At 50.8% G+C, this 24,567-nt stretch overlaps 9 protein-coding genes across 9 annotated transcripts; 4 read left to right on the top strand and 5 right to left on the bottom strand.

The window, feature by feature from the left end:
- Positions 1-1,034: 1,034 nt before the first annotated feature.
- PFICI_13673 (uncharacterized protein) lies at positions 1,035-3,305 on the bottom strand (the record flags this gene model as incomplete). Its single annotated transcript, XM_007842254.1, has 4 exons — positions 1,035-1,211; positions 1,276-2,000; positions 2,056-2,153; positions 2,206-3,305. 4 exons carry the CDS (start codon positions 3,303-3,305, stop codon positions 1,035-1,037), a joined length of 2,100 nt encoding a protein of 699 aa, XP_007840445.1.
- A 1,076-nt stretch (positions 3,306-4,381) lies between these two features.
- On the bottom strand, positions 4,382-6,116 carry PFICI_13672 (uncharacterized protein; the record flags this gene model as incomplete). The annotated part of the gene is made up of 2 exons (XM_007842253.1): positions 4,382-5,930; positions 6,031-6,116. The coding sequence occupies 2 exons, from the start codon at positions 6,114-6,116 to the stop codon at positions 4,382-4,384; spliced, it is 1,635 nt and encodes a 544-aa protein (XP_007840444.1).
- A 1,138-nt stretch (positions 6,117-7,254) lies between these two features.
- Positions 7,255-7,942, top strand: PFICI_13671 (Ubiquitin-conjugating enzyme; the record flags this gene model as incomplete). Its single annotated transcript, XM_007842252.1, has 3 exons — positions 7,255-7,361; positions 7,440-7,772; positions 7,840-7,942. 3 exons carry the CDS (start codon positions 7,255-7,257, stop codon positions 7,940-7,942), a joined length of 543 nt encoding a protein of 180 aa, XP_007840443.1.
- Positions 7,943-8,862: 920 nt separating this feature from the next.
- PFICI_13670 (60S ribosomal protein L31) lies at positions 8,863-9,476 on the bottom strand (the record flags this gene model as incomplete). Its single annotated transcript, XM_007842251.1, has 3 exons — positions 8,863-9,066; positions 9,195-9,269; positions 9,393-9,476. 3 exons carry the CDS (start codon positions 9,474-9,476, stop codon positions 8,863-8,865), a joined length of 363 nt encoding a protein of 120 aa, XP_007840442.1.
- A 1,062-nt stretch (positions 9,477-10,538) lies between these two features.
- On the top strand, positions 10,539-11,802 carry PFICI_13669 (uncharacterized protein; the record flags this gene model as incomplete). Its single annotated transcript, XM_007842250.1, has 3 exons — positions 10,539-10,735; positions 10,798-11,509; positions 11,566-11,802. 3 exons carry the CDS (start codon positions 10,539-10,541, stop codon positions 11,800-11,802), a joined length of 1,146 nt encoding a protein of 381 aa, XP_007840441.1.
- Positions 11,803-12,875: 1,073 nt separating this feature from the next.
- PFICI_13668 (uncharacterized protein) lies at positions 12,876-13,851 on the bottom strand (the record flags this gene model as incomplete). Its single annotated transcript, XM_007842249.1, has 2 exons — positions 12,876-13,754; positions 13,819-13,851. The coding sequence occupies 2 exons, from the start codon at positions 13,849-13,851 to the stop codon at positions 12,876-12,878; spliced, it is 912 nt and encodes a 303-aa protein (XP_007840440.1).
- A 2,908-nt stretch (positions 13,852-16,759) lies between these two features.
- Positions 16,760-20,348, top strand: PFICI_13667 (uncharacterized protein; the record flags this gene model as incomplete). Its single annotated transcript, XM_007842248.1, has 2 exons — positions 16,760-16,869; positions 16,937-20,348. 2 exons carry the CDS (start codon positions 16,760-16,762, stop codon positions 20,346-20,348), a joined length of 3,522 nt encoding a protein of 1,173 aa, XP_007840439.1.
- Positions 20,349-20,828: 480 nt separating this feature from the next.
- PFICI_13666 (uncharacterized protein) lies at positions 20,829-21,617 on the top strand (the record flags this gene model as incomplete). Its single annotated transcript, XM_007842247.1, has 1 exon — positions 20,829-21,617. The coding sequence occupies one exon, from the start codon at positions 20,829-20,831 to the stop codon at positions 21,615-21,617; it is 789 nt and encodes a 262-aa protein (XP_007840438.1).
- Positions 21,618-22,276: 659 nt separating this feature from the next.
- PFICI_13665 (uncharacterized protein) lies at positions 22,277-23,773 on the bottom strand (the record flags this gene model as incomplete). The annotated part of the gene is made up of 1 exon (XM_007842246.1): positions 22,277-23,773. The coding sequence occupies one exon, from the start codon at positions 23,771-23,773 to the stop codon at positions 22,277-22,279; it is 1,497 nt and encodes a 498-aa protein (XP_007840437.1).
- Positions 23,774-24,567: the final 794 nt, after the last annotated feature.

The raw sequence follows: 24,567 nt of genomic DNA, 5'->3' as shown, positions 1-24,567 counted from the left end.
GCTCCCATGTAATGCCTCGGGAAGTAAACAGCGTTGATGCCAGAAAATCCGCGCCATTTGGTGAGGCAAAGCCTTTCTTGCTCGAAATCTTTGGTCCAAAAATCATGAGCCACTCCTTTCGCTCGCGATCATGGAAGCATCATGGCGAAACCGCCAGGATGCATCAGTCTGTCATGAAAAGTAGTTGGTAATTACTACTTCATTATTCATTGGTCTTCAGAAGTAAGCAGAGCAGTACCTTATCATTCCATGGTCTGGAAGCTCGCTTCCTTGCGTCAGCGTTCCTCTGCTCTTTGATCTCGCGATCATATTTCAGCAGACGATATCTTTTCAAGTGTTTTTACACACAAGTTATAGCTGAGTGTACATGTCTCCACCGGGCGGACCGTAGCCCCGCTTGTGCGATGGGCGTAAGCTATCCGCGTAGATGTGATAGTATACTAAGCTCAGCTAAGCACAAAATTTTCATCAATTACCTGGTGAGATGGCCGAGCGGTCTAAGGCGCTACGTTCAGGTCTTCCTGAGTTTATAATCGTAGTCAAGAAATTGGCGTGGGTTCGAATCCCACTCTCATCAACGTTTATTTTTGCCCTTATTCAAGAACATTTTTTGTTCTTCCTTTCTTTTTCATTTTATTACCCCTCAACTCTAATCAAATATTCATGGCCAAAGCAATGACTCCATTACTCCTTTAACCTATCTAACACAATCGGTTATGCGAATGATTGAAATCAGCTAGGTTGGCATATAGAACACAACGTATACCTTAACTTGAGGTGTCTAGCAATTCACTTCTTATGCGTCATCTAGCTTTGTAGTCTCTACGTTTTTTATGCATCACAGCAGTCATTCATCAGCAATTTATTCCTGCTCTCCCACATCATAACAGGCACTTGAATTTAAAGATGACGGGCGCAATGGTCTCATATAGTCATTAATTAATTCATGAACAGCTGGAGATTTACGCCTATGGCATCGAATTGTCCGTGTCGTCCCTAAGAATTCCAACGCCTGCACACCGGAATATTTCACTTCATCTCTTGCGTGACACTCCCTCAGATCCCAAGGCAGCCAAGGACGCACCGTCAATGCTCTGGGCTATGCGCTCAACCCATTTGTTGGCTCCGTCCAGATCGCCATCGTCCAAGCTCTCAAGTATACCCGGAAAGGCCACGCCCGTGTAGCCAAGCCAGAGACCAGGAGCAAAAACCTGTAGAGTATTGTAAGTCGCCATTCACCATGTCCTTTGGTGTGAGCGTCATCTGATCACTTACAATATGTTTGTACCACGTCCTCCCCGGCAGACCTTCCCCGTCCTTGAGTATGAAACTTTTTTCAATCGCCCGGAAGCGCCGGTTGATCTCTGCAACGCCCGTTTGACTTCTACTGACTACGCCCGCGTGCAATGACACAAGATCACTGCCTTGGACGAGCTTGTCCAGAGCCGCCGTGGCATTAGCAAACTTTTCAACAGCCTTTTCAAGGGGTCCCAGTTCGAGTCCCGTCACTTCTTTTGCCTGCAATATCCCAACGTGCTTCTTGAGTGTAATGGCGTAGTCGTGAGCTCGGAACTGGAGAAGCGGAGTGCCCGCCAGTCGCACCGCCAAGGTACCCCATAACCGGGAAATGGCCAGGTGCTTCTTGAAGCCCGGATCGCCAAACTTTTCCACCCAGAAGAAGCTGTCATAGTTGGAGTGATATGGGTAGACGGCGGTGGGGCGCTGGTCAAAGGTCGGATCCAGCGACGGGATGCCCAGGTGGTGAAAGAAGGCCGTGTAGTCGCTGCCTGTGCCCATGGTATCGGTCAGACTGGCCACTTTCTTTCGGTCCTGTTCATCATGGCGACTCTCATAGCTGGCCCAGTCATCGTATACCGTCTGATGGTCGTGGAGAGGTGAAGGCACAAGACGCATGATCTTTGACAGCGGCTCTGCAAGTAGAGGACTCCCTTTTGCGCCGAGGATTTCTCCGCCGTTGGTAGCACAATCAACATTCAGGTCTGGAGAAAGCACATTAGCAAAAGTCACGGCATGGTCGGAATGGATAGAACGCACATGCAACACAATTGTCACCGAGTTCCTTTGCATGCTCCTCGGCGAATTCGGTAGAGCCCACGAGACCGTACTCTTCACTGTCCCAGGATGCAATGACACTGCAAAAGTCAGCACAGTCGATGAATCCAGCAAGCAACCGCGAGACCTTACAGCTTTCTGTACGGCTTCCATCCGGCCTTGATCAAGCCTCCCAGTCCACGCACAACTTCATTCAAGGCGGTACTTCCACTAACTGGGTCAATGGCCCCGGGAGTCCACGAATCGTGGTGATTCCCAATCAACACAATCTCCTTTGTGCGTCCAGCAACTGTGCCAATGACATTGTAAATCGGCGAGTAACGATACTCGCCGTGATTCAAGAGCGAAACCTTGACATTCGAAGGGCCAGTGCAGTAATCAACTCCAGAGAGAACCCCGCGCCAGCCACCTTCTTCCCCTCCGACCTGTTCTGGCGTGAGCCCGCGCCCATTGAGTGCCTTTAGCAACGGCAACGCATCGGCATACGAGATGGGCAGAGATGGTATATGCGGAATGGCATCCTTGGGATCCTTGCGCTCCGTCCCGGACCCCGGCAAGCTCGGGTATCCAGGCGTGGTAGGGTCCCCGACGGACACGGAAAAGTAGTCGACGCTGCCTCGCTGGACGCTGGTCGGGTGGCGGGCCGGCCCGTCGGGGTACGCCCGATACCCATTGGCCTCGGTGAACTCGCCGTCCTCTTGCGGGTCCGTGTAGATAATGACGGCGGCCGCGCCGTACTGCTGCGCCGCGCGCACCTTGAGCCCGCGGAAGATCTTGCTGTACTTGCAAATGACAATCTTGCCGCGCACCGACACGCCCTTGCTCTCGAGGAGTCTAAAGTCGTCAATGGTGCCAAAGTTGGCATAGACCAGCTCGGCTACGGCCTCTCCATTGGCGCTGAAGCCGTGAAACAGTGGGAGGTTATTGTCCGGCGACGACGTCGGGTCCTCGGGGAGCTCGTCCTCGGTCAGCCCGGCCTCAAAGTCGACTGTGCCATCTTCCGACAGAAGCTTGAGAGACGCTGCACTTGGAAAGTTTTGAAGCACATCGTAGCGGACAAGATCGCTTTGGAGGCCATACGACCGCCAGAGATCGCGAATGGACTCTGCGTGCTTCAAGTCGCCGGCCAGATGCGGTGTTGCGCTGTACGTCTTTGACCAATGCTTGAGATTATCTGCAGTGGGACAGGCAAGCATGTGCCGCTCAACTTCATCTTGGGCTAATGTACGCATAATGGAAGAGAAAAACAATTGAATTGAAAGAATTGAAATCTCCAGTTACCACATCTCTGTTCGCTTAAGTACGAAAGGGATATATGGTGGTACAATGTATCAGGTGAGTTCGGGTGCTGGGGGTTGGGTGTGTAACGCAACCGGTGAACCTCCGATCGGCACCGGAGGGCCGAGTCCGAAAGTACTATACGTTGGGGCAGTTTCCAACTCACGCGTGCTCGTATATTTTGGAGTTGTACCTGGAAAATTGGCACATTTCACAATTGGATCTCTCATTTGTCTCATTCAGCTCAAAAGCTTGCGCCTTCTCATTGTCACTGATAAGAGCTACTTACACGTATATACACAATGAACACAAACACGCCGCAAACGAAAATAGCCCGAAAAGCCCACATGCTAAGGCCAATTGCCAAAACTACAACTGAGCCCCCTAAATGATTCCTTCATAGGACAGACGGTCAGGATCGAAGCCGTAATACCATCTTGACCCGACACTGCCAATTGACCACGGCACAATCCCTGACAAACCCATGCAATGATGGCGTAGCTCGCACTCCTTGATGGAATGAAGTTTTTCGATGCATGATCGACTCAAACACGTCCAAAGGCATATGGCATACAGTTTGAATCAATATCATGAGTTCTGGGTCGAGCTCGAAATGCCGCAGAAACCGGTGCTTGGGATTTATGTAACTCACAATAAACATTAGCATACTCAAGTAGTCTAGTACATCGTCTACGTCCATCGTTCCGTCGTCATCTCTGTCATCTTTGCTCAACTCGAAGCATGAGAATCTATTTTATCCCCAGAAAACAACTGTCAAAAGCCAACAGCCAGTGCTTAACCATCTCGCATTGCAAATTCTGTTGCTGTCAATAATAACGTGTACAGAGTCGTGCACTCTGTCACCTAGAGACCAGCTGTGCACAGAACCGAGGGTGGCCAATAGCCAAGAAATGAAAATACTTGTCGCCGATGCATATGCACAAGTTTAAGGTGCAATAGACTTCATCAAAAAGAAGACGTCGTGCATCACTATTAGAAAGCCGGTCAACGTCACCATTGGCGTGTTGCACTATAAATCCGGCTTGTAAACACCATCCTTGCACAGCAACACCACGTTCTTGAAGAACCTTCGCCATTCCAGCGGATCGCCCTTGACCTTTACGAACCTCACTTCCAGCAGTTCTTGATCGCCCTGCAAACGAATTCGATCAATGATGATCTCACCGTGGAGACTCTGCTTCCGGCCGTCAACAGTCTTGACTTTGAGCGTTGCCACAAGATCGCCCTGGCCCACATAGGGGGCTCCGTTTGGCATGGGAACGTTGAGATTGTGTAAGGCATCGCTCAGCATCTGGACCAGAAGCTGAGGGGGCATATGTGAAAAGAAGCGCGTGAAAGCATGGGCAGGCACAATGTCTCTGAAGCGACGAGCTCGTTGAGTCAGCGACATGATAACGCCAGGTGTCTTTGAGAATTGTGACATGGAAGGTTCTTCGGCGAGAGCGTCAATCAAGCTGCCACCGGGAGTTGCTGAATAAGGTCCAACTGCATCAATGCGCGAGACTGGCTGCGTGGACGAGACTGCAGAGGTACCGATGGAACGGAGCGTCGGCCGTTCCCAATCGAAAAGCACATCGTTGATGGGCGTCTCTGGCTGCGTCGCGGAAAGGTAGTTATTCGAGGATGTCGAGTCAATATCCATGGCATCAACGCTTTGTTGCGACTGACTCTGAGATGCCGAAGGACGTTGAGTGAAGTCTATGTGAAGATTCTCCAGCATGACTGTCGCAACATTCAAGGGATCCGAGATCTGGCCATCCGAGGTCAAGAATTTGTTCTGCCGTGTATACCAGGGATGCTGTCGAATCCGAGCAAACGAGAAACGCTTCGAAGGTTCCACACTCATCATGCCTCTCAGTAATGAGAGAGCATCAGCGGGGACCTTCGTCCAGAGCTTATCTGAACTGCGTCCGTTGCTCTTGAGATACTCCTGGTACTCCCAACTAGTTGCAGTAGGTTCATCCCATGGCGTGTTTCCCACAAGGAGGACAAAGAGTATAACACCGCATGACCAGATATCCACCACATCTGGTGAGTATTTGCTGGCCTTTTCGGATCTACCACAAAGCAGAACCTCGGGAGCGATATAAGGAGGGCTACCGCACATAGTGGAGCTCTTCTTTCGCTGGCCCTTGTACTCAAACATGGTGGCCATGCCAAAATCCGCCAATTTTAGATTGCCGTTTTCTGACATGAGGATGTTCTCTGGCTTCAGGTCCCGATGTGCGACTCCCTTGCTGTGCATGAAGCTTACTCCACTGACAAGCTGTAGGAAATACAGGTGGGCAATATCCTCAGTGACGCCCACGTCGGCCTCGATCTTGTCGAACAAATCACCACCCTCTGCATATTCCATGGCTATCCATCGCCAGACTGAATCCTCACCCGTGGCGAACCACTCAATCACATTAGGATGTTGACCAATATGTGAATGTAGCGACACTTCCATGGCAATCTGCTTGGCAGATATGCGACCTTGCTTGACAGCATATCCCTTGTGAATAAGCTTGACAGCAAATATTGGTGTATCTGTGTCCAGAGGTTTTGCCTTTTTGATTCTACCAAATTTCATTAATATTGGTGAAAAATTATTTGCGGGAGTAGCAAAAGGGTCGAGGAGAGGAGAGCAGAGGGGAAAACAAGATGGGGAGCACCTACGATGCATAGGCTCCCCTTCCGATGGTTTTTGACACTATTCGGAAGGGGAGGTCATTCGGGAGAGGGTCCAGTTGAGAGTGTTGCATTGTGTTAGTGGTGAAAGCTGGCACTCAAGCAGCTTTTGCCGAGATGACGAAATAGCGTTATGAGTGTGTCATGAACCGGCCAGTGCTCGTAGGCAGACAGGCAATCCTTTAGGTAGACACCAAACTAGTCAAAGTAGAGGCCGAGTCGACGTGGTAGCCAGCCAAAGCAACCAATAAGAGAGATTGAACAATGTGTGCATACAACAACTCTCGGTCTCAAAAGATACCCAGAGAATGACGCGAACACGGCAACATAATCGCATCCATCACGCGTCGAGTCGCGTTTTTGAAGAAAAATCCATTAAACTTTCGCCAATGTGAGTCCTTTTGTTTGATGTCACCCCCAGGCCGCAGCTGATTGAGGGGTGTCGATTGGCTGGGAGGAGAGCCGATACCAGAGCCCCGCCAATCATCACCGGGGTCTGTAGTGATCCTTGTAGCCCTTTTAGCTGGTTTAGTGCTTAGCGCAACTGCCTTTTAGCGGGCCGCCAGATCTACTAATCGTGGTTGCCCTGGGCCACTGGGTTGTTGACAAGCGCTACTCGTGGACCTCCAGTCTGTTGAAACTGAAGGAGAAGAGCTTTGGGTCGTTCTTCTCTGCGCTGCCCAATTCAGCCTCTTCATTTACTCCTCTGCTCATTGCATCTTACACTTCCCTGTCTTGTGACCCGCCAGACAAGCAACTACTCTCTTCCCCTGTTGTCCTCTAGACTCGTTGTTTTTTCCTCTAGTCTTCTGTTATCTACAGCAGAAACCACACAGACGACAAGAACACACAAGAGGTTAGTGATACTCGAGCTCCAAGACATTGTTTCCTAGCCACGCGCATGCTGCATTCTCAATAGGGAAGAACAGCATGCTTGTATGTGGCTGCTATCACACAATCTTCTTTCTTATTGCAATCTGTACCACTTAAAGCTGCCCATTCGGGATGGAAGCAAATTGCTAACCAGTAATCGAAATGCAGCATTGCTCTCGGCATCTTCTCTGATACACTTTTCCCGCGCCTTGTCTACAACGGTACATTGATTCCGGACTCGGGGGACCTTTGTCTTGCAATACTGTAGGACTTTCAACGGAATAGCAGGAGAAACAAGTTCCTTGCCCAGAAAACCAGAAAAGTCACCAAGCCTACAAGATGGATTTCTCAGAGGAGAACAGCCAGAACTCGGCTCCTGGTAGCATCCAAGCAGCCAAGCTCGGTGGTGCTCGCAAGGGGCCCGACTCGCAAAGCGTGAGCAAGCGGTATGTATAGCCTGCAGCCTCCTCAAAATCAATTGCTTGTCTGGTACGGACAGGATAGCCATGCTGATGCCGTGTTAGTCTTCAAACCGAGCTGATGCAACTTATGACTTCGCCTGCTCCCGGCGTCTCTGCTTTCCCTGGCGCGGACGGCAATCTGATGGCATGGGCGGCCACCATTGAAGGCCCCGAGGATACACCTTACGCTGGCTTGACTTTCAAGTTGTCGTTCGCCTTCCCCAGCAACTACCCGTACGCACCGCCGACAGTTCTGTTCAAGACCCCCATTTACCACCCCAATGTCGACTTCTCGGGCCGTATTTGCCTCGACATCCTCAAGGACAAGTGGACCGCGGCATACAATATCCAGACTGTACTTCTAAGCTTGCAAAGTTTACTGGGAGAGCCAAACAAGTGAGTATAGCAGGAACATATTCGGCTACAATTTTTCTCGAGGCATGCTAACACATTGTTCCAACAGTGCATCGCCACTCAACGGAGAAGCCGCTGAGTTATGGGACAAGGATGCTGAGGAGTTCAAGCGGAAAGTCCTCGGCCGTCACCGAGATGTAGATGACGACTAAACCACATAAGTCAATTTTCTTGCTCGCGATCTTGTACATGGAGGGCATTCTTGCATAGCCTGCGTGGAACATGCTGATAAAGCTACTGGCAATGTCATGGCTTGTCAGCACCAGGCGAATTGGAGTCAGATTGAATTTCTTCGTTTTTCAGTTTTCCCCGTTCCTATTGTTTTTTCTGGCCCGCCCAGTTGGTGGGCTCTTCGAGATGGATGTCTCCGCATGTGGATTACGCGCAGCACCAAGTGCCTGATGGATTACGTTGTCTGCTGAACTAAGGCATTGTTTTTGTTTACTACTGGTTAGGAAATCGCTAGGACTACTCGGACCCAAAGTAGGAGATAGGAGTCTTGGTTGACTTTTGAGTGGCTACCCGGCAATGAAGCGTTCCTACAATTCTAGCATCAGTGTAAGGACCATACTTTGATCCATATATGTACAGCGTGAGCAATTCAATAGCGTCATTGTGCGTTCGGTAGCGATTCAGGGTATTTGGTGACTGGTGACTGGTGGTTAAAACTAGACTTCCTCCTTGCTCGCTTTGCTTGCTTATTCTCAGATGACTGTGTTGGAGCAAATTGCTAACCGATCCAAGCGTTAAGTGCAGCTCTTGTCACAATTCCCCTACAACACGGTGCTCCCACACTAGGCAGATATATGCCAGATGGCATGCGGTGGACGATTTCGGAACCGGGATTGATATGGCTTTCACACGTCTCATTTCATTTCAGACTAGTGAAGCTAGAATCCATATTGTCGTAGAAAAGCCAGATGGAACTCCGTTACCATGCCCTTTCTCGAGCGACTCTGTATGTTTTGGCAAATCCCAATCCGACCACAACAGAATAGACGTACGCTCAGTGAGAGAAGAAACCCTTTTTGTCGCCTTTATGCCAGCCCCGGCCGTCACAAAAACATCACGCTTATTCCTCAACGACAACGGTCACCAGGCCCTTGGGGTTCTTGACGTTGACGGCCTGGACGTAGCTGTAGAGCTTCTCCTTGGCGTCCTCCTCGTCGTTGCGTCGTCGGCTGATGCGCACGCGGATTCTGTAGGGGACACCCTTGACACCCTGCTCCCACACCTTCTTGTTCAGCTGGGGGTCGATGCGGACATCAGTAGTTTGCTGTTATGATTTGTTAGTCAAGAGCTTTCCTTCTCGCAATGGCGCAAATAGAATTTCGTCTGGAAAAGCAAACAAGATGTGGCGACGTTGGTGTAACTAGTGCAAGCTCGGGAATCGGGTCTTCGTACCATGGCCTTCTGGGCAAACTCCTTGATCTCCTTGATGGCCTTGGGGGCGCGCTTCTTGAAGGAGGCACCATGTAACTGCAAGAGAGAAAAAAATCCGTCAGCACTTCTGTCTCCTCATAGCTGGATCGTCCAATTCTTCTATAGTCTTCCTCCTCGAATTGTCGCACTGGTGGCGGTAGGTGATTGTGAGAAACGTACTCTCTTGTGGAGGTGGATGGTGTACTCGCGAGCGACAACCTGGTCGATGGCGGACTTGCCGGCGGTCTTCTTTCCGGACGACATTTCTGTAATCGCAAAAAAGTCAATTTCTGGGCTTCGTTTCGTGTTTCTCGAGAGGGTTGGCGCTTACTGCTGGGTGTGGTGCTGCCTGGGCGATTAGTAGTCGAAAAGTTCGTCCTCGGGTGATGGAGTTTGGGTGATCGCGGCTCAATTTCAAAATCTCAAAGAATGGGCTGTGGGCGCTGGAAGGGCAGAGTGAATTTTTCGGCTAGCCAGCCAATCAGTGAGGGGCAGGTGGGAGCTGATTCTGTGGCCCGAGCTTGAAGGCACTTGGGGCTGCATCAAAAGTTCATGGCAGCTGGTGGGACCGGCAGCTCAAAGCTGGCAGGTGGTGTCCAAATCCATGGGAAAACTCCAAGAACTCTATCCACACGCAATCTGAACTAGCGTTGAGCACAGCCACAACCGCCAACCACTGCTGCTGCCGCATCATCAAACGAACGCCCCAGAACGTCAAAAATCCACTCCTCGTTGCCCAGTCCGGGCTCTAGCCTCACTCATTCAGGTCACCTACCAATTTCATGCAGGGGTACCACCAAGTGCCTTGTCAATCAGTGGTTCATCAAACACACGCCTTCATTTGCTCCGCGCAGGCTTTTGGCTGTTCCAATCCCTCACTCAAACAGCCAATTCTTCGTCCGTGCCGACGTCTCGTCTCCTTTCGTCTTCTTCAAACCCATCACAACTTTTTTGACGCCTTGCGCGTCATCCGCTCGCTACCCGATTATTTTTCACAACATTTCCCTTTTACCTCTCCGCATGCGACTGGCCAATAATCTGCCATTCCGACGACGCACACCTGCATTCGTACTTCAGCGCCAACGCCAAATAGACCAAAGAAGCTTCCACTAGTTTTCACCAAATACAGTTTGGCACTTCCTTCTGTCCCACTCTTGTCGTCAACTCCAGCCCCGAACGAAGCGATTGACGCACCGAGTCACCTTATCGCAGGGCCGCTCCAAATCAACAAGAGGGATCACGCAAAGTGCGCAAAGCTAGCTCGGTAAACAATTGATAAGGAAACTTTCCTTTTATCTACGTTGCAGGTTGCCGTCATCAATCGCAATGGCGTACTCAGGACACACTCCGCCAGAGCCCATGGGTCGCAGTCCGACTCCTGGCTCAACCGTCGACATGCCTAGGAACCGATTGCCGACTCTATTCGAGGTGTTGGCCCGACGGACTCAACCTCCCGTTGACCTGTTCTCTTTCTACATTTACATGAGAGATCAGCAACGTTCCGTTGATTACTTGGATTTCTGGTAGGTTTGCAATATAGGCAAGCGCGGACTGCCTTCTTCTGATGCTGATGCTTGTTCCCTAGGCTTGATGTTGCCCAGCACATGTCGCTATGTCGACACTATGTTCGGGAACTTCGACGATCAGTATTGGTGGGGACTCCGGACATAGAGAAGGATGACAAGTCTAAGCGCTCCTCCATGGCCCTGGAAGCTCTTGGCGATGTGAGGGACTCGCCAGCTGGGCCGTCGCACTATATCAACGAGAAGGAGCGGGAGCAGAATGCCCAAATGTCAGCCTATCTTCGCGATCAGCCTCCGACTCCAGGAACACCAGGTGGAATCCAAGAGTCTCCCGCCAGCAGTCAAGAACGTAGAGCACGTGCCAGCACGCAACTCAGCTCTCCCCGCAACATGACCACGGATTCAAATTCGCCGGCACACGCTGTCTCTAGGGAGGATATTCGGGCGAGTGCCGAGAGAATTCTGTTCACCTTCTTGATTCCTGGTGCAGAACGAGAAATTACGTTGCCTGGATCCATTACTCACGATATCACGACCGCCATTGAGCAGGAAGGTCGAGACGACCCAGAGGTATTCGACGTCGCTAAAGACTACGTTTTCCAAGCCATGGAGCGCGATGCTTTCCCCGGATTCCTGCGAGCACGCGCTCTGGGCAACTTGATTCCGCCAACCATTGTGGCTAGGCTGATCATTGGTCTCGTCTCCATCTTTGGTGGGTTTTGGACAGCATTCGTGCTCATATTCCTTAACATGTCCAGAAGTACACGATGCTGGGTAAGTCTTGATTATGAGAGCACATGAATACCACCAAGAAACTGACAAGATTACAGGTGATACTGCCTTTCACTGTTGGCGTCTACTTTCTAGCCTCCTACCAGTACTCCTTGGATCCGCTGATGGCCATTGCCGGCTATTCGGAGTATACAACGTTCAACTTTACCCGTATCAGAGAGCCCTATGTCCGCAAGTTGCTTATCAAGCGATCTCTCATGGTGCTTGCTGTCACTGCACTCGTTGATGCTGCACTCTGTGTGCTGTTCATCCTTGTTCCAGGAAAGAGGCTCTAAAGGGCAGACTGTAACCCTCACTACCCTGTGACGAAGCCAGCACACTAGGCATTATACTCACGACGTTACGAATCTCTTTGCACCCAGGCTTTGAAACATTTGTTTCCTGAAATTGACCTTTTCAAGCCAGCAGCATTTCTTCTTTTTCTGCGACCTTTTTTGTACTTGGCGAACAAGACCGGATATAATACGATAATGCAGTTTTGACGCCCAGATTGCTTGCAGCACTTGGTCAGCGATCATTCAATCCATTCCTTCAGTCGATAGATTCTGGTGTCTCTAGGCGTTTCTGCATTGAACTTTGGTCGATATCCTCAAGCAGCATTGGAATTTACTGGGACAAAAAATTTTCTCAACACATTTGATATCAGCGTTTCTCTATGGGAGAGGAGAAAAATAGGGACAATAGGCTCGGGAGTTCATATTTGATTGTCTCCCATAATCTTTTGTACTAGTAGTCTTTGAGTCGACTTGAAGTCACTGCCAAAGCTATATTCAAGAATCAATGGAATCAATAATTTCTGAAGCTCGTGACCCCCTAATTTGATTTTGCGTGAGGATTAGAAACAAGCTATTGCGAGAAGTCCAAAGTTGATGAGCAAATCTTATACAGCGCGTGATTTTGTTCCAAGAATTGCGCCTCTATCTGCATTGTCACTTGTATAAGGTCATAAATCTGCATCTGTAATGAATTTGATAATTTGACTTGTTCTTGATAAGATAGCATTATGTCTGTTTCTTTTTAGAAAAGACACGCGATGAAAGAGCCAGCAAAGATGACAGCCGAAGGACTGGGAATGTAATCCATTAATCACTATTTATCATCCCATGAAGTCTTGGGCCATTTCCACCTTGGTTCATATCCATCATGCCTCGTATCAGCCATATCGGCAATCATCACACCAAACCATATGCATGTTCTACTAAACCATGAGGTTGCCATCTCCATGATGGCATGCAGTTTTTCTGTGTTGGCTCCAATCTTTCAATAAGATCAGCCATACTGATGCTGTAATACGCCGCAAAATCTACCGGCCATCTAATTTCAGTGGTTGCCTCATTAAAGCACCTTTCTAGAGCTTTCGCCGGCTTGCCCGTTTCTTTCCTCCCGACGTTCCTGCCATACTGTCTGCAGGGCCGTCTTCTGGATCGTCTTCATCATCGACGTCCATCTCATCAAAACCTGCATCCTCAAATACGTAGGCCGCCGAACCGGGGCGCTCTCTCTTACCACGACCACTTCGGAATGCCGCGGCAGCACGACTAATGAGCCTTGGCTGGTTGTGGCTGTGTGCGCCGTCCTTGCCCTTGTTGTCCGTATCTGCCTGAGCGGCAACCAACTTGTCTGTTTCCTCTTTCCATTGCTTCTTCTCGAGGTGGCGGGCGGCTGCAGTCTCCTTTATGGCCTGAATTTGTGCCTCTAAATCAGCGAGCGTCGATGTACATCGGCCCGACCATTCCTGCAGGTTGGCTAGCATGGAGGGGATAGAACCGGGTGCGAGATCTCTCAGGGGTGACACCGAAGAGACTAATACTGCCTGGTTGCGAGGGTCGAGCTGGGCCTGGATTAGGTCGGCATAAATAGCGCTGATAACCAGCTCCTCCACGGCACGAGCGTCAGTCAGTCCCAAGGCGGACTGCAGGGACGCATAGCTGAGGTTGTGCGGGTTCTTTGCGAGAGTCAGCAGAGAGAGCTGGCGGAGCTTCAGCGTTTGCTGCTCGTTCAAGGCGGGCAGGTCAGCCTTGCACATGTAGTCGGCATATGTGCCGTATGAGAATATTTGTAGTTGGGTGAAATATGCAGCATATTCTGGGGACTCTGCTAGAGCTTGAATCTGGGGCGTCTCGAGAAGCTCGGCGAATACGTAGGTGCCAGATGCCGAGGTGGCCCTGGTGACCAAGTCGGCGGCAGCGCGGGGTGCAGTTGCAGACTTGGTGAGTACGATGAAGGGCTAAATTAACACGACAGTCAGTTCTGTCTGCTCATTACTAGACATGAGATTCCCAAGGACTTACCTCCAGGGCATTCAGAGCCTTGGTCTGCTCCATGGTGAAATGTCACGAGCTTCGACCCGTTGCAAGGCTGAAAATGACGTTTGGGAGCCTAGAGTAGATTCACTGTATCACGGTTGAATCTGTAGCCTTGCGCCGAATGAGGTTTGGCGTAATTATGCTGGGACGTCTTTGACAAGCCTATGGATGTTGCTGTAAGCGCCGTGGGTATGTGTGGTGATGGTTTGCACAGTTGTATCAAAGCACCCTGAGGTTGTTTGAGGTCCAGGTTTGGGGTCAGCCGTTGTGAAGTCGTTCTTGTATCAAGAGCGTTTGAGCTCCCAAGGCGCCAGGGTAACTGTGAGAAGAGCTAGGTCCAAATCGATCTAGTTGGTAGCGGGGCAGGCGCCGCAGCGGGGTGAGATCTTGCAAGCTAACGCCCGGGAGCTAAAGCACACATAACTAGCAGCACAGGTACTACACTGGCATGCGGCATACATTGTAGCGATGAAGAACACAGAATGAGTACATTACCTATTACACGGCAAGGTTGCAATCACTACTATATTCCGATCGTATGACGAGCAGATAATCTTCTATGCCGTGGTCTTTATCAGAACCTTTATAGCACGGTATTTCATGCGTGTACCAAAAAGTAAGTCCACAGACTATCGGAGCAGCTCATTTGTAGTAGAAAGCCCATGAAGGTGATGTTTTTATGAACACAAAAGAGGGATAAGTATGAAAATTATTGAAGGATGCCGAAGATTAAGCATACTTTAGCAAGCGAGTCAGCGAGTCGTGTCAGTGCACTTCGAATAAACGTCCCATCCAAACAAGCCTTTTCTTCACAAGGATTCTCTAAACACGACCAACCGGCTGTTTCCCGCCCTCCATATCATTGACAGTGTATAATACAGTATGCGCCGGGGTTGGGCTTGTTCCCCTCGAAAGGTCCGACACCACCACAAAAAGACGCTATCGAAAAGCAAGAAGCAGAAGCGGCTGAATATTCTTGGATGGGTGTGCTAAACCGGCTGAGTATGGACTTGGCGGTAAATTGGTAAGCGATAATAGTGATCCGGATATAGCTGCTAGGAGAGGACACGAAGTCGATAAGCTGACGACGCCTTGGCTGGATCAAGTCACAACGCCCATGCGACCCAGGGACCTGCAGATAACATTCAATATTCGGCTTCAATGTGCAAGGTACGGATCTGCCGCCAAGCTTTGAGGATCCTCTGAGTATATTGTTCACATGTCTGGGCGAAACAATTTTGTCAATTCTGGGGAAGCGAAACAAGTGGTCGAGGTCCCTCTGGAACCCAACCTCAGTCCGGTGGGTTGAATACATTCAGTGTCTATCTACACGAGGTCATGGTAATCAGGTTGAGCATGAGCCAATATTTCAAGCTCGGTGATAATTCTGTATGCAATTGCGCACCTGCGGCTCGGCATCTGACCATGCTGGGTGGCGGGCCAATACCGTCTTACAAACCAACCTCGTAAGATGGTTAAGCATTTCCGAATACTATTATGTATCTTGCCTCTTGACTTTGAGAGTTGTTCAAGTGTGTTTGTTATTATACCGTCTGAAAACATGAGGCGGTCAAGACATCACCATAGCAATGCCCATAGGCTTTTGAGTCGCAGGAGATATTCTTCTCAACCTCCACAATATTTGCAGAACGGAAAGTTTCCTCACAAGCGGCCCTATGGTTGGGCCCTCGGTCGTCTCGGTGAGCTTAGAAATAAAGTGGAGGTGAGATTCTAAATGCGACGGGGATGCTTGGGATGCTGATGCTGACCCAGAGACAACAGCCATTCATCCTCCGAAATCCAATGGACTCGCCCGTATTTTCAGGCGGATATCATGGGTGTGGGCATTTGACTCGACGCGAAGTGGTGGCTGAGAACAGTCGCAAGCAAATATCAGTAGTGCTTTTAGTTTTCTCAATCGTAGCAATAGGTATCAATCAATATTTGCACATACTTACTCAGTTTAGCCAAGAATGAAGCTCGAGAGCCAATACAACCTAGAGTAGCCTTTTAGCACCAAACATCTACCGTACCTAACAATGATATCCACCTCGAGAAACCCCACCAAGCCCACGAATGACAACTGCCATTCACGAGGGACATTTCCGAATTCTGCAATTTAGCCTGGTAGAAACTGGCAGTGCTGGCATCAATTGTGGATGGAGCGACACATGGAAAGGGAAAAAAAAAATTGCCAAAGCCACCAAGGCCACGATTGAGACCCCTGGACAAGCGCGTGCTTAATCAAGGCTTGTTCATGTCCGTGGTTCTTCGCACGGTCCGCTGAACTTACGACGAGGGCCCGCTTCTCGCTGGGTGCTGACGAAACCCTGCAAAAGATCATCGATCAGCGACGTTTCGCGAAGCTGGCCACTGCTGCTTCCAGGGCCCCGTCCAGCCAGTCCTAGCCAAAAGTCAACATTGTCCCCCGTTTGCAATGTACCCATGTAACGATACTCCATACACACACACATACATGCATTCTCGTCTCATTTGCGTTCGTTGTCCGTTCTTGTCTGCGCTCACTTGACTTTCACCTCGCCTCCAAACGAATCCTCCGTGCCGCCCTTGTACATACATAACGCCCATCCTTCCATGCGCACATTCGACATACTTAATGACCTGACCGTCGCACCGCTGCACCCCGCCCCTCTTCTCACCAAAAGCTGGACTTCTGGTGACCGACATTGATCTCTGTTGGTGTTTGCTGGCCGGTGCTTGTGCTTCCTTATTTTTTTGAGACAAGAACAAGGCGACTTCTTTGTCAAAGAACCTACCCGCCGCCCACGATCCCGTCCACGCCACACTATTATGCATGACATAGTGTGAATCGGCCGCATCCAGCATAATTGTATATATATTTTTTTGCCGTCCTACTTTGAGCTTCTGGACTCTGCAGGAGCTTTGCGCTCACCCAACTTGAGCTATGGCGCCATCGAATATAACCGTGCCTCCGAGGGGCCCGACCAAGTCTTCCTTGCAGACACCAAAGACTGCGCAATGGGCAACCACCACTCTGCGTGTTGGTGGCATGACGTGAGTCTTTCTTGCGTGCTTGAGATTTCCTTCTTGGCTCAGATTACTAATACAAAGAAACCCATAGTTGTGGCGCTTGTACATCCGCTGTTGAAGCAGGCTTCAAGGGCGTCGACGGCGTGGGAAGTGTCTCCGTCAGCTTGGTCATGGAAAGAGCTGTAGTCATGCACGACCCCGAGCGAATTCCCGCCGAGCAAATACAAGAAATCATTGAAGACCGAGGGTTCGAGGCCGAAGTTCTTGCCACCGACCTGCCGTCCCCTCTCATGAGGCGGGACGACAGCCTCTTTGACGCTGATGAGCAAGAATCAGGACCCGCAACCACCGTAACCCAGATCGCTGTAGAGGGAATGACCTGCGGCGCATGCACATCTGCAGTCGAGGGCGGCTTCTCGGATGTGCCGGGTGTCAAGCACTTTAGCATCTCCCTACTGTCGGAACGGGCAGTGATTGAACATGATGCGTCCTTGTTGCCTACAGAGAAGATTATTGAAATCATCGAAGACCGCGGGTTTGGGGCTACACTGGTAGACAGCGAACTGCAACAACCGGTCAAAAAGATATCGCAGTCCCAAGCAGATAAACCTTCAACGGCCACTACAACCGTGGCAATCGAGGGAATGACCTGTGGCGCATGCACGTCAGCCGTTGAGGGCGGCTTCACCGGACTGGACGGCATGCTCAAATTCAACATTAGTCTTTTGGCCGAAAGAGCTGTCATCACACACGACACGAAGAAACTGCCAGCCGAAAAGATCGCAGAGATCATCGAGGATCGAGGTTTTGACGCCAAGATCTTGTCTACAATATTGGAAACTGGCGATGCGAGTGTTGCCGCCTCGACTGCCCAGTTCAAAATTTACGGCAGTCCGAACGTTGAAGCCGCCACTGCAATCGAAAACTCCTTGTTGGCCCTTCCTGGTGTCAAGTCGGCGAAACTTAGTCTGGCCACGGAAAGACTTACCGTTAGCCATCAGCCGTCCGTCACGGGTCTGAGAAGAATCGTGGAAACGATTGAAGCTTCTGGATACAACGCACTGGTTGCCGACAACGATGACAATAGCGCACAGTTGGAGTCCCTGGCCAAGACCAGGGAGATTCAAGAATGGCGCAGAGCTTTCAAGGTTTCTCTGTCCTTTGCCATTCCCGTCTTCTTCATTGGCATGATCTTCCCCATGCTTATCCCCATTCTTGATTTTGGGGCCTTTGAAATAATCCCAGGACTTTTCCTTGGTGATATCATTTGTTTATGTCTTACGATACCCGTCCAATTTGGCATTGGCAAGCGTTTTTACACTTCAGCGTGGAAATCCGTAAAGCACGGTTCTCCTACCATGGACGTTTTGGTCGTTATTGGTACCTCATCCGCCTTCTTTTTCAGCGTCATGGCCATGGTCGTTTCCATCTTGTTTCCTCCTCACACTCGGCCTAGTACCATCTTCGACACTAGCACCATGTTGATCACCTTTATCACTCTCGGTCGCTTCCTCGAGAATCGCGCCAAGGGCCAAACATCAAAGGCGCTGTCGCGGCTCATGTCTCTGGCCCCGTCCATGGCTACTATCTATGCCGATCCAATTGCAGCTGAAAAGGCCGCCGAGGGCTGGGATTCCATCAAGAGCTCGGATGAGCCCAAGACTCCAGCCCGTGAAGGCAATGCTGCAGAGGAAAAGGTCATTCCTACGGAACTGATCCAGGTTGGCGATATTGTGGTCATTCGACCGGGAGACAAGATTCCCGCAGATGGCATCATTGTTAGGGGCGAAACCTACGTCGATGAGAGCATGGTCACAGGTGAAGCCATTCCGGTTCAAAAGAAGAAGGGTGGTCACGTCATTGGTGGTACGGTCAACGGCCATGGACGCGTCGACTTCCGAGTCACTCGTGCTGGTCGTGACACACAATTGAGTCAAATCGTGAAGCTCGTACAAGACGCACAGACTACTCGGGCTCCCATTCAACGACTTGCAGACACCATTGCAGGCTACTTTGTGCCTATCATCTTGATCCTGGGGTTGCTGACCTTCATTGTCTGGATGGTTCTCAGTCATGTTTTGCCCAACCCTCCCAAGATCTTCCTCTCGGATGAGAGTGGCGGCAGACTGTTCGTGTGCGTCAAGCTCTGCATTTCTGTCATTGTCCTTGCTTGCCCTTGCGCCCTGGGTCTCGCTACCCCTACCGCAGTCATGGTGGGCACTGGAGTTGGCGCCGAAAACGGCATTCTGGTGAAGGGTGGTGCTGCCCTCGAGACCACGACCAAGGTGACGCAAGTTGTTCTTGACAAGACAGGAACAATTACATATGGCAAGATGAGCGTTGCTTCCGCCAAGATCATTCCTCTCTGGCAAGACAATGAGTGGCGCAAGCGACTCTGGTGGTCTATCGTCGGTCTTGCTGAGATGGGCAGTGAGCATCCCGTAGGCAAGGCAGTGTTAGGAGCAGCCCGAACCGAACTTGGTCTTGATGCTGAGGCTGCCATCGATGGCAGTGTTGGTGAATTCAATGCTGCTGTAGGCAGAGGTATCAGTGCCACTGTAGAGCCAGCTTCCAGCACAAGCCGAACCCGTTACAATGTCCTCGTCGGCAATGTTAACTACCTCCGGGAGAACAATGTCGAGGTCTCTGACAAGGACATTGAGGATTCTGAACAGATGAACTCCAAGAAGAACAGGTCAAAGTCTGCATCTGCCGGGACAACCAATATCTTCATCGCCATTGATGGTAAATATGCTGGCCATCTCTGCCTCGCTGACAGAGTGAAAGAGGGTGCCGCTGCTGCGATCGATGTGCTTCACCGCATGGGTATCAAGACTGCCATTGTCACTGGCGACCAACGCTCCACGGCCTTGGCTGTTGCTGCTATTGTCGGCATACCTGATGATGATGTCTATGCTGGTGTTTCCCCCGATCAAAAGCAAGCCATCATCCGACAGCTTCAGTCGCAAGGGCAATGCGTGGCAATGGTCGGCGATGGCATCAACGACTCGCCTGCGCTTGCTACCGCCGATGTTGGTATCGCCATGGCTAGCGGCACAGACGTTGCCATGGAGGCTGCTGATGTTGTGTTGATGCGCCCGAACAACCTCATGGACATTCCAGCAGCGCTCAACCTAGCCCGAACCATTTTTAGGCGTATCAAGCTCAACCTTGGCTGGGCATGTGCTTACAACCTCGTTGGTCTCCCCTTTGCTATGGGCATTTTCCTACCCCTTGGATGGCATCTGCACCCCATGGCGGCTGGTGCTGCAATGGCCTGCAGCAGTGTTAGCGTTGTCATGAGCTCGCTTCTTCTGAAATTCTGGAAGCGGCCTCAGTGGATGGACGATGCCCTCCTCACTGAGAAGGGCAGCATAAAGAGACGAGGCCGTGGCTGGGGTCTTGATGGTCTTGTTACCAAGATCTCAGACCTATTTAGTCGCAGAAACAAGAAGGACGAAGGATACGTGCCTCTTGACACATTGGAGAGGAATGATGTTTAATTTTTTATTTGTTTTGCATATAGCTCGGCGTACTGGAACTGGAGGGGTCTGTATAGGAGAATATTTGTATATTTCTCAGTTCTTGACCCCTCGGACTATCCCGAATGGCTTTTCCTTTTAGTAAATGGTCATTGTGACTATTGAGAGTGCCTGTATATATCAACGAAGAGTAAATATGACTGTTGAAAAAAGTTTACATACTCTTGCAGAGCCACCAGTGGATATGACACTGATACAAAACAGATTGTGCTCTTGACATACCCTGAGATATTCCCCCCGCAATCATCCAAGGTGTAGCAGTAGAATTGCGGCAGCTTGGATGACTCAAGCTAATTCGCCGCTAGATGAACCGAATACGCAAGATACGACACGATATGAGACCTTGCTTCTTTCATAATACTTGAGGGCTTATAACATTGAAAGCACCCTTGAATCCAGTGAGGGTGGAAATCCCATCTGGTAGAAGAGCATCAGAGTAAAATGGCCGTATCCCAGTCCCGAACTCTCTGGACTGTCATCATTGCAGCCGCGCCGCTAGCGTGGGTACTCTATACCAAGGCCGTCTACAACGCCAGCACGACGGTATCGTTTACGTTGGATAACACGGACACCCAGAATGATCTGAACAGTGACGTCCTTCCAGCCGAGGTGCAACAGGACAGAGACGCCTGGATCGTGGTGCGCGAGCGCATAGTCTCGAAGCCTTTTCAGACAACGAGCACACGGCAGACGAAGGGAGAGGAAAAGTCCAGATTGTCGGGCCTGCTTGATACCTATCTCCGCACCACCATGCGTCTCTTTACTTATACGCCGCAAGCCTGGCTCATGCGTCGTCTGATGACGGACCCCGAGGCCCGCCGCACGTTTGAGACCGGGTACCTATCCTCGTGCGACTTTGCCGTAGGCGACCGCGTCTGTGGCGTTTACGTCGTGACGAGCCGGAGTGCTCCTCGACAAGAAGAAGACGAAGAAGGGCGCGAGACGGTCGTCTTGGTTCTGGCGCCTCCACAGGGCTGGACGGGACCCGTGGTAAAGGGCAGACTAATTGCCGTGCTCGAGGAGGAGGAGCAGAAGGAGGAGGATATGGAGGGCGGAAACGGCGTCAGGACGATCCGTGCAGTCAATGAGACGGTGCTATGGAGGCGGCGCGAGGGTGAGGCGCCCGTGTTTCTCGAGGGTGCCGTCGGGCGCTGGTTACATGCGTTCATGGTGCAGTGGATGGTTATTAGAGGCGTACAGACCGTGAAGAGAGAAATAGAGATGTGGTAAAAAGCAGTAGCTTGGCGTTGTTGAAACTGGTTTCTAATTATAAATAAAATCCATTCCTCTCTGCTTAGTCTCCTCACATGTTTCCATGGATAGACTCGACGACACTTACACAGGTTTGTTTCCACTCAAGGTTGAGGCAATCAATGCTATTAGAAGGGTACGAACTAAGAATTATAAAGAAAATGCATGTTACGCGCCATAGTGCTTGGGCAACTTCTGATAAACAGGTTGGAAATAAATGACCAACTTATGAGGATACTGCTGCCCGTGGACTCAAACGATTCTATTTTGGACATACTGTGAATATCTTCATCAGTGAACCACACAAGGCACCCAACTGCAAGATGAAAACTTAGGACTTTTCACGTTTCCAAAATAAATACGATATATACCACAAGTAAAGCAACAAAGTCTCTTGATAATATGCGCCTTGAACAAGCAATTCCCAATTTTCCATTTCACGCCTCGCTTTACTAGGTATATCCAGCCCGTAAAAACCCCTAACCAAAATTCCTGTCTAGAAATATCCTTCACAATCACCTTGTAGACAAGATCCGGCATTGATTCTGCTGATTATCATCATTGCCCCCAGCCTCTCTGCGTCTGACATCCACGAGGTGTACGTCAAGAAGAGAAAGACATGGGCTAGGTAAAGCTCATTATACCTCAATGGTGAAATGGCTGATCTGCGAGTAATATGCATGAACCGCCAACTCCAAAAGCCAAATGTCGCTAAATACTTCTCCGCCGTCGAAGCCGCCGATAACGACCAGTCTACTATCGTACAGCACGGCGCTGTGGTAACCTCTTCCACTAGGCGGCAAACCATATACTTTCCGCTTGTCCCAGGTCATGGTGACAAGGTTCAGGAGCAGCACATCATTCGAGTATTCGTTTCCGTCGTGGCCGCCGATGACAAACAAGTAGGACCCGACGATAGTGGCTGTATGGGAAAGACGGCGAAATGTGATGGGAATCGTCACCGACTTCCATATATGTGTATCAACGTCATACACCCACACATCATTGAAGCATTCGCCGCCGTCCGATCCACCATATATAATCAGTTTGCTGCCCACCATGTTTGCTGTATGGTAGCCACGCGCCTTGGGCTTGTTGTCAGTACTAGGGCTGCCCGAGGACGGTCCAGAAATCAGCTTCCAGCTCATCTTGTTGGTGTCTGCCACATCCAGTCTCCAGATATCGTTGAGCGCCCTCACCCCATCTCCACCTCCAAACACATAGATTCCATTCTTGTAGAAGCAAGCCGTGTGAGCCCTACGTGGACTTGGCGTTTTGTCTCCGACAAGCCGTGGGCGCTGCCACCGAAAGTTCACCGTATCAAGCACATAAACGTCATTATAATATGCCGGGCCGTCTCCGCCGCCGAATACTACCAGCTTCTTCCCGACCGCCGTGCACGTCATGGCACGTAGAGGAGCTGGTACATCTCCCACGACATGCGGGCTGCTCCAATGGAATGAGTCGGCGTCCAGGACATACAGCTCGTTGAAGCAGGCACGGCTGTCGCACCCGCCAAACACAAAGATGTTGGAGCCAATGAGCGTCATGGTATGTGCCCGCAGAGGCGTATGAGCGGCTCCTGATTCTGGTGCACGCGACCAGTACATGCCAGAAGAAGGTGCCGGGAGCACATCGGGGGCATTCTTGGGGTCTTGCAGGGCAGGGAAAGCAACGTAGGCCCCGCGCGGCCGCGGCGCAGCGTTCTGTTTTCGGGTCCCTTGGGAGGGGGTCGCCGATGATGACGGCGGTTTACTCACTATGGCCGAAGTTGAGCGTATATTCGTCGGGCGCTTTCCGTCAGCTGTCCCATCGGTCGAAACACTGGCCGAGTCTTTTGTGTTGTCCGGTTCATTGCCTACTGGAAACGATTTCGATCCAGGTAGAGGTTGTGTGGGGACTGTTGTGCTGTGAACTTGCTTGGTCGAGACAGACTGGGAGCGCTGCCGTATGGAGGACTCGGAAGTCTTTCGTCTGCTATGGCTTTGGCTTTTGGAAGAGAGATGGCCGGGTGTATGACTTCGTATAGGCAAAGCACGGTCTCGTGACTCGTCGTGCTCGGCATCTGACGAGGGCATTGAAATCTTCTGTGACCGAACCGTCTTGGTCTTTGAAGTGGGCGATCGGTCGGCCATGGTTGGGTTGTTTGTGCCTATCGTAGAGGGGGCAATGATTGCATTCTAGGTGCCAGTGTCGTAGGATCCGCGTAGTGGGACCCGATGTGGCTGTTTTGTGTATGGTCGTTGGGCTGTAATAATAGCGAAAGTCTGGTCTGTTTCAACCGATGAATTGTTGTATGAAGCGCGACGCCTTGGATCAAGAATCCACAAGTCAATTGCTTTGCTTTCGCAACGTCGTCGAGGCTGGACAGGTTGTGCCGGAAGCTTTCGTACCGAGCCGGGTTGCTTGCTTCGAGGCGGCCCACGATGACGGTCTAAGCCCCGTGGTGTCTTTCTTGTCTTGGGTCCAAGATCGGTAGGTAGGTATACGTTATCGTTCTTGGCGGGCAAGCGTACACGGTATGGCGGGTTTGGGTTTCTCAAGAAGACACTCCCTTGAGCTGCAATTTTCGTACCCGAGAGAATGAGTGAATTGAAAGTGCACGGGACTGGCGACGACGACGACGACGACGACTGACGACAACTCAGCAGCTGGGTTTTTTTTGGTTTCGTAAATTGAAAACGAATTAATGCAACTGCGCCAGCCAGCCAGCTCGGTCGTGCAGCAGTCTGATTGTTGGTTTGGCAATGGCCTTTCAATGGTTCCAGATCTGCCCCTCTAGCCCCTCCAATACGGGTGGGCGGCGGGCCCGCTCAAACTGGGCTTCGGCTTCACAGGGTTGTCGAGGTGCCTGCCCCTAGCAGCCGCTAAACTTGCACTTGAGCCCGGGGGCTACGGGGGGCGGAACGGTCACTCCAAAGAGTGCCTG

Source organism: Pestalotiopsis fici (assembly GCF_000516985.1).
Source record: "Pestalotiopsis fici W106-1 unplaced genomic scaffold PFICI_Scf_11, whole genome shotgun sequence".
Taxonomy (NCBI): Eukaryota; Fungi; Ascomycota; class Sordariomycetes; order Amphisphaeriales; family Sporocadaceae; genus Pestalotiopsis; species Pestalotiopsis fici.
This window is presented reverse-complemented; position numbering and strand designations above follow the sequence as displayed.